This window comes from Dromaius novaehollandiae, unplaced genomic scaffold (assembly GCF_036370855.1).
Source record: "Dromaius novaehollandiae isolate bDroNov1 unplaced genomic scaffold, bDroNov1.hap1 HAP1_SCAFFOLD_56, whole genome shotgun sequence".
Taxonomy (NCBI): domain Eukaryota; kingdom Metazoa; phylum Chordata; class Aves; order Casuariiformes; family Dromaiidae; genus Dromaius; species Dromaius novaehollandiae.
The window spans coordinates 660,249-668,433 of NW_026991304.1; the positions used below are offsets into that span (position 1 = coordinate 660,249).

General features: G+C 51.9%; 1 protein-coding gene across 1 annotated transcript; it reads left to right on the forward strand.

The window, feature by feature from the left end:
* The first annotated feature begins 3,760 nt into the window (after positions 1-3,760).
* On the forward strand, positions 3,761-4,720 carry LOC135325744 (olfactory receptor 14A16-like). Its single transcript, XM_064503746.1, has one exon. The coding sequence runs from the start codon at positions 3,761-3,763 to the stop codon at positions 4,718-4,720; it is 960 nt and encodes a 319-aa protein (XP_064359816.1).
* Positions 4,721-8,185: the final 3,465 nt, after the last annotated feature.

Genomic DNA, 8,185 nt, shown 5'->3' on the forward strand with positions numbered 1-8,185 from the left:
CAGGCTGCAGGCATTTGCATCTCTTTGGGCTACAGAGCCTCAGCTGTGGCACAGAGAACAGATTGGTCATGGTGAGACATATTAGCAAGAGCCAAGGACACTGTGTGTACAATGGCCCCACTTCAGAGCAGAGACATGCTGGCACAGATAGCAGGTGGCAACGTAATGGTGAAAGGAGGTTCCCACTAAGAGAGCAAACCCTGCAGTGCCCAAGGCCAGGGAGAAGCAGAGCTGGGCTGTGCAGGAATGGCAGGAGAGGGGTTTGCTGCCTGAGCTGATTCACAGCACCTTGGGGCCTGTGGCAGAGGTGAACCAATCTCCAGGCAGGACAAGGTGTCACTGAAGAAGTCCCTGGGCCTGGGCAGCCTGTGATCCAGCCACCCTGAGGTCATCATTAGCCCAGTCCCTGTTCATAACATCCAGGGGTGAGAAGAGGTTCAGGGAGAGGAGAGCAAGAGGGTTTGAGAGTGCAGAGACTAGAGCAAAGACCTTGGTATGATGGGCCTCCTGTTTATGCAGCACACTTGAATGTAGCTGGGATGGACTTGGCCTAAAGGCAGTGGTGGGATCCAGTTGTTTGGGCACAGGTAGGAAACCTGAGGGGCCCTGGGGCACTTGCCCAGCACCACTCCAAAGGGGCGAAGTTTTCCTGTAGGTGCCATGCTGTATGTGCTAGAGACATGTGGTTGTGCTGGACACCCCAGGCATCAGATATGATCCCTACCTATGGCCTATCTTATGTCATTAAATCACATGTCTGCACTGAATTCTGTTAGCTTTTGGGACTGCAGAGGTCTGCCTGTGTCTCTGCTTCACAGTGAGTGGAGTTCTAGTAGTAGCAGTAGGCATCCAGTGTCATTCCAGAAGGCCAAGGAAACTCCCCACCTGCCCCCCACCTGATGCTCCAGAAGGATGGGGGTCTCATAGTCACTCAGCCAGAACAAGCAGACACTGGCACATGCCTGGGACCACGTCTGTCTCGTCAGCTGTTACCAGGTGTTTGTGTGTGGGCAACTGACTCATTCTCCCTCTCCAGTGATTATAACGGGAGCTTAGACAAGGAGCTCCCATGCAGACCTCTATGTTGTGCTCCCTTCAGTTTTGGCAAGGGCAATCCCACCTCCTGTGTGTTTGTGGAGTTCACAGGAGGGATCTGAATCCCACCCCAACCCAGGGGCTTCTAAACCAGCGTGTGATGTCCAGATTGACTCATCTGAATCAACACGCAAACCATGTGTCAATGAGCTCCCTTCTTGTCCCTGTCTAGGTGTCCTGCCCAGTGAAGGGATAGGAATAGGGGCTTCCAGAGTGGGACATTTCCACTGATCATAGATAGACAGCCTCTGATGAAATAAGTTGCAATGTTGGAATCAGTTTCTCTGCACTCTTTAGCAAAGGACAATAGGTGATTATTTTAGTTTACTTCAGGGAACATTTCCCAGGAGGAGGGAGCACAAGGGACAGAGAAATTCAGGCCTTCAGCTGGGCCTCTGCTCTTGAGTGTGGCCAGGCTCCTGGGATGGAGGGAGCTCATGGCAACCTGGCAGCACTGCCCGGAGACAGCTGTGTGCAGGAGCAGCTCCTCTGCAAAGAGCAGCAGGGCTGCGGGCACTGCCTGCTGCTGCTGACATGAGATGAGAGAAGGCAGAGAGAAGTGGAAGGCAGTGTGGAGTGGGAGGACAGAGGAGAGCTGCTTGTGGGAGAAATCTTCACAGCCCTTGACACGGTAAGTCTCTGGCTGTACAGCAATATTACTGAGGTTCCTGGAGGGGTCTTCTAAACCAGCCCATCCCATGACTGATAGGCTTTTTAAGAATTGTTCTCCCTGTTCTTTTAGTCCATAAGAGTAGGAGATGCTTTAGAGCAGGGCTTCCCTGCCACACAGTCAGAGGAACAGGGCATGCTGCTCCCTCCTGCCAGGGGCAGCTGCAGGGGGGTGAAGCCTGGGTGTGCCCTCAGGTCTGTGCAGGGCTGTAAATCAGACAAGTTCAGAGCAGTGATTCTGCCACCTGCAAGGGTCTCATCGAGCTGCTTTATCCTAACTGTAGTCTACAGACAGCATTAGCATCACCTTTGTGGCCTCATGGGAGTTTATCTGACCTGCTCCTTAGGACCTGCCTGCACAGAGATGCCCCTGGCAAGTGCCCTGTCCCAGGAGGATTCTGTAGGGTAGAACTGAGCACACAGAGGGTGGGAAGGGGTCTGGGAACACTGACCAGGAAAAGATGTTGGGACAAAGAAAGAGCCTCCAGCAAGAACAGCTCCAGGCAGCAGAGATGGGCAGGGAATGAGAGGCAACTGCTAACAGAAACATCATTTGTGAATGGATTTAGGCAAGCCATGGTCAGTACTTTTGATGCTGGCATCTTCCTCAGAGCAACCCCCCCATGTCTCCTCTCCCACCCAGCCTAGCCTCTGCCCTGAAAGATATGGCGTCGAGGGCATGAGCCATCTCCTCTGCAGCCAGACCTCTGGCAGAGGAGAAGGGTCCCTCTCTTTCCATGGGCCCATTTCATGCTGCCTGACAAAGCAGCTGAGAGTGACTGCCCTGCAATGCTGCCACCTGCAAGGTGGCATGCCCACCTGGGTAAGACTTTCCTGAGTTCCCGTCTGTCTCTCTTTTTCCTTGTCTCCTTCAGTAGCAGGATCATGGGGTTGCTCCTTCTTTCTCCTCCTGTCCACACTGCTCCTGTTCTTGCGCTCAGGTCTCAGGGGTGGGGTTCAGACATGAGTGCTGCAAGTTGTGCAACAGAGGGATCTGCATGGAAATGAGGTTTCCCCAGCCCCCTTCTGACCTGTGGAGCTCTGGAGTTGGGAAATGAGCTGATCCTCCCTTAAGGAGAGACCATCTTCAGTCCTAATGGTCCTTTGACCGTTTCCCTGTTGGGTCCTGCTGGGCTGCAAGCTGCCCTCTAGAAAGGCACAGCTGTCTCATAGCATCTCTGTGATATCTGAGAGAGAAAAGAAGAAGGTGCAGAGATGCTGAGAATATGGAAATGATGGTGGGAGGCTGTATATGGGCATCTGAAAAGAGCCCTGTGTGTCTTTGGCTAGAAGAGGAGTGTGGAGACCTCCCTCTGGTGCTCTGAGAAAAGCAGAGAAGGTTGGAGATCTGCATTTTGAAACTGGATTTGTCTGCTCTCAGCAGGGGCTGGTTTCTTTCTAGGGCTACATAGGAGTGTGGCTCATGCTCCAGCTCAAAGAGATGCGAGCACAGGACAGCTGGGAACAGGACTAATAGACAGACTAGTTGTCCTCACTCTGCAACAAGGAACAGTGAATCCGTTTTTCTCAGGACTCAGTAGAAATGCTGAGGATTCCTACCTTCAAGGAACGCTTCCCAGGGGTGATAAGGATAAGCAAAAGAGAATAAACACCATTTAAAAATCCCTAAAACTTATTTTTTCCCCTCAAACCTCATTCTTTACAATTGGGAGTGCAGACACTGAAAAGCCCTTCTACATACAGAGTGGATTTCACCTGACAGAAATTGTCTTCTGTTCCCACTGATGGACAGCAAGAGGGACTCCTCTGGAGCCCATGGGCAGAGGTCCCTGCTCCTCACAGCAGCACAGTCAGCCAGTTCAAAGTGGAGCTCAAGCAAGGGAGCTGCACAGAGATCCTCTCAGTAGAGAGAGAGGCAAAGTGGGGGGTTGTATGACAACTGCAATCTTTTTTCTTTTTTTTCTTTGAAAATTCTCTCCTAAATTCTCAATATCTTTTCTTCTTTGGACAGTCCCCCATGCCTGGTGATAGCAAAATGTCCAACAGCAGCTCCCTCAATGAGTTCCTCCTCCTGGCATTTGCGGACAGACGGGAGCTGCAGCTCTTGCACTTCTCGCTCTTCCTGGGCATCTACCTGGCTGCCCTCCTGGGCAACGGCCTCATCATCACAGCCGTAGCCTGCGACCACCGCCTCCACACCCCCATGTACTTCTTCCTCCTCAACCTCTCCCTCCTCGACCTTGCCTCCATCTCCACCACTGTCCCCAAATCCATGGCCAATTCCTTGTGGGACACCAGGGCCATTTCCTACTTGGGATGTGCTGCTCAGGTCTTCCTGGTTGTGTGCTTGTTTGGAGGAGAGTATTCTCTCCTCACTGTCATGGCCTATGACCGCTACGTTGCCATCTGCAGACCCCTGCACTACGGGACCATCATGGGCAGCAGAGCTTGTGTCAAAATGGCAGCAGCTGCCTGGGCCAGTGGCTTTCTCAATGCTCTCCTGCACACTGCGAACACATTTTCAATACCACTCTGCCAAGACAACACAGTGGGCCAGTTCTTCTGTGAAATCCCCCAGATCCTCAAGCTCTCCTGCTCAGACTCCTACCTCAGGGAAGTGGGGCTTCTTGTGGTTAGTGTTTTTTTAGTCTTTGTGTGTTTTGTTTTCATTGTGGTGTCCTATGTGCAGATCTTCACTGCTGTGCTGAGGATCCCCTCTGAGCAGGGCCGGCACAAAGCCTTTTCCATGTGCCTCCCTCACCTGGCCGTGGTCTCCTTGTTTCTCAGCACTGTCATGTTTGCCTACCTGAAGCCCCCCTCCATCTCCTCCCCAGCTCTGGATCTGATGGTGGCTGTTCTGTACTCGGTGGTGCCTCCAACTCTGAACCCCCTCATCTACAGCATGAGGAACAAGGAGCTCCAGGATGCCCTGAGGAAAGTGATTTCATCGCCAGTTTTCAGCAGTGGTAACATTGCCATTGCTCTCCACAAATGACTCCCACAGTATCCCATACCAGTACTGAATATTGTTTATTCACTTTAGTTTTATTATGGCTATTGTTACTATTATTAGTAGTATTTGTTATCATGTTGCTGCACAAATGCTTGGGTTCATTTCACCTTTCCTGAGACTGCTCTGTCTCAGCTGGTGCCCATATAAAATTGTATGCAACACTGGATCGGAGCTGACTCCCTCACAGTATCTCTGTAATAAAGTAAGTTCTCCTCAGTGCAGTGCTTGAAGGCTGGCTCTTCTTCCAAAGCTGGTGTCAAGAGTAGGCCCAAGGAAATTATGACCAAAGCGGCTGCTGCTGATGGGGTTCTCCGTGGGTTCAGGAGCAAAAGTCATGTAATAATCTCTTAGAGACCAAGGACTGGATTTAGGACTCCCCCATCAGTGTCCAGTGGCAGTGGAGGGGAGGCCGGTGGAGTGGGACACCTCTGGATGTGCATACCTAAAGCAGTCCCACATGTTAAGGCCCAGCGTCAGATACCTGTCCTTCTGGAGGGGAAGCTGGAGCTGCCAGGAGAGCACAGGGGATCTTCTGGGACAGCGTGTGCCTGGGGTGGGTAGTGAGGGAAGCCTCACAAAGGGAGAGATCCTCCAAGGTCAAGTCACCTAAAGGTGAAGTGCTAAACCCAGGTATCTGGGAGCAAAGGAGGACTCCACAATCTCAGGAGAGGCTGTGAGGACCCAGCTGGCACAGGGAAGGGAGCCTGGAGAGCGATTCATGTCACCCTCTGTGAAATACCAGGGCCAGGATCTAGAGGCACCCCTGGACACAACTAGCACCCTTGGAAATGCTCCATAGTCCCTCCAAGACCTGCCACATCTGCATCCCCATGGAGGGACTAGAGGCTTTGATCCCCATTTGGTTGGGTCTGATTCCCACCCTGACCAGCACGGCCAGTGCAGAGTCCCCTTGTAGCCCCGGGGCCTCACAGCCCGCTTGCTTTGCAGAGCAGCACCGTCAGCTCGGGGTCCTGCAGGGAGTAGAGGGGAGGGGTGTAGGAATGGCCAGCGAGATCAGAGGAGGGATTGGGAGAGATGAGAAGGAAGTGGAACTGGGCTTGAAAGTGTCTTGGAGAGAAAAATGCCAACTTTTAATCCAAGACAACATTCAGAGTGTGGGTACACTACAGGGAGCCCTTGGTGCAGAGCCAGAAGTCCTTGCTGTCCTGGCCTCCACATGGCCTGGGCAGTGCCTGAAGAAGGAATAATGTTCCCCACCCTCCCAGCTCATAGCGCCATCATGCCATCATCCCTCCTGGTGGATGGCACCAAAAAGAAGGCTGTCAGTAGCTGTGGTTCATGGATTCAGCACCAAATACACCATGGGGATCATAAAAATGCAAAAAGCCCTGATGAACCGCCTCTCTTCCTGTAATTTTCTTCAAGTCTTGTATGGCCAATTGGAGAGGTGTCGGGAGTGTAGCTGAAAGATGGAGACTCCAATAGTATACAAGTATTTCTGCTTTGAAAGGGTTTTTTTTAGGAGTACTATTTTCCAGCTTTCAGAATAAGTGGCAGCAACATTCTCCAGCTGAGACTGATCCAGAGAGTCTCCTCATGAAGTCAGGACATGTAGGAAAAGCAGTGTCCTGGAGGTCAGACCCTGTATGGACAATCTTCCTCCCCATCTCCCCAATCCTCCCATTGCTCTCATCAGCCAACTGGGACTTCCATCACTCTTGTTAAAAGCTAACCTTACTCCTCTGAAGTCTGCAACTGAATGTTACAGCTCATAGGCCCCAATTCCCACCTACCTTACCTAGAAAACTGGCTGCAAATAGACAAAGAAGTTTTTTCTTTTAGTAGAAAACAAACAAAGAATAAAGCATGATATAGTTCCATAAAAAATTACACTCGCCAGTATGCTCATTCCAAGCTGCCTCCAATGAGGTGCACTTTCCACAAGGGATAGCCTGACTAGAAACCTTTTGGATAGATAGGAAACAGTAGACGTAAACACAATTAATGCCTTGGCTAACAGGACAGACTGCTGAAAGACAGATCAAGCTTTAAATGTCCTGAAGTGCAACTCAGCAACTAGGTATCTGAATGAACCAAGAGTAAGGGAAGGAGGAAAACTGGAAAACATGGGAAGTTACGATGTCCAGCTAGGGTGCTGGAAAGGTGATGGTAGAAATTGTCCATTTAATCAGGGCACGTGGAAACAGAAGAGGGAGCCACACAGCTCCTGGGGGTCCCAGGCCATGCCGGGGGTGGTGCTGCTCTTGGGGATCTCGGACTGGGCAGTGCTTCTGTACAAAAGTCTGGAAAAGGCTTGATGCGAGGCCCTAGCGAAGAGGGATTTTCCTGGGTGCTCAGAGACACCCACACAGGACTTGGGACATGTGGAGGGAAACCCATCCCCCCCACACCAAACACTTCCTGGGACCTTCCTGCGTGCTTGGGCCCAGAGCAGCAGGGGGTGGAGGAGACTGCCGCATCCCGGACTAGCCTCCATCAGGCCTTCAGCTCCACAGTGTGTCTCAGCTTGAAGTGAGCTCTCTAAAGCAACACTTCCGTCATTTGAAGCTGTGCCTCTGGACGAAGGGCAGAGACCTCAGGGTGCAGAGCTGGGGCTCATAGCATCACAGAGCGGGTGCCACAGGCTGAAGGAGCAACCCACACAAGTAGGTGAGTCCTTCCTTTTGCAGTGACTTCAAAAGCCCCATCTCTGACAGTATTCAAAGGGGATGGAGTCTCCCTTCTGCATGAGTCACTCCAGGGCAGAGATGAGGAAGAGCAGGAAGGCTGGTTGTAGGGACCTTCTCAAGCTTCAGCAGCTGCAGCGCTGGCAGCTGGTCACCTCAAAAATTTCTGAATGAGCCCAAATGCAGGTCCCAAGGCACTGCACTACCTTACAAGCTCTGCACCAGAGCCTGGTCACCAGCCCTGCAGTGTGTGGCCATGTCCTGAGAAGCGCGGGATCAAAACTGTGGGAGATCCAGGGAGACAGGGATGTACAGCCCAGAAGAGAGCTAGGGTCCCAGGCAGGGGCCAGGGGTCAGGGACTGTACCCAGGGGAGAAGCGCTGCCTCAAGGTCATGCTGAGAAGCCCATGGATCAGCTGAGCCCCAGAGATGAGAAATGGCTTTCCCCAGGCTCAGCCAGAAGGAAAGCTGGGCAAAATTCATGGGAAATGAGAAAACTTATCCAGATTAACTACTTGGCCTGCCCCATTGGCTTTGGAGCCTGGCAGGGATGAGGGTCCTGGATAAAACTGCCTGGATGATGAATGCTAAGGGCATGTTTGCTCTTTTCTGGTGTATCATCTCTATCTTAAGCACCGCAGACCAAGAAACCTTGCTGAGGACTTCTAAAAACAAAGCCTGCTTTGGGGCCTCAGGGAGGAAGGCTACATCGTGTCCCATACTGTCCTACATCCTACTTCTACAAAAAGAGCAACCCACAGTAGTTATCAGTTTTGAGGCTCACTGAAGCATCTCTGCT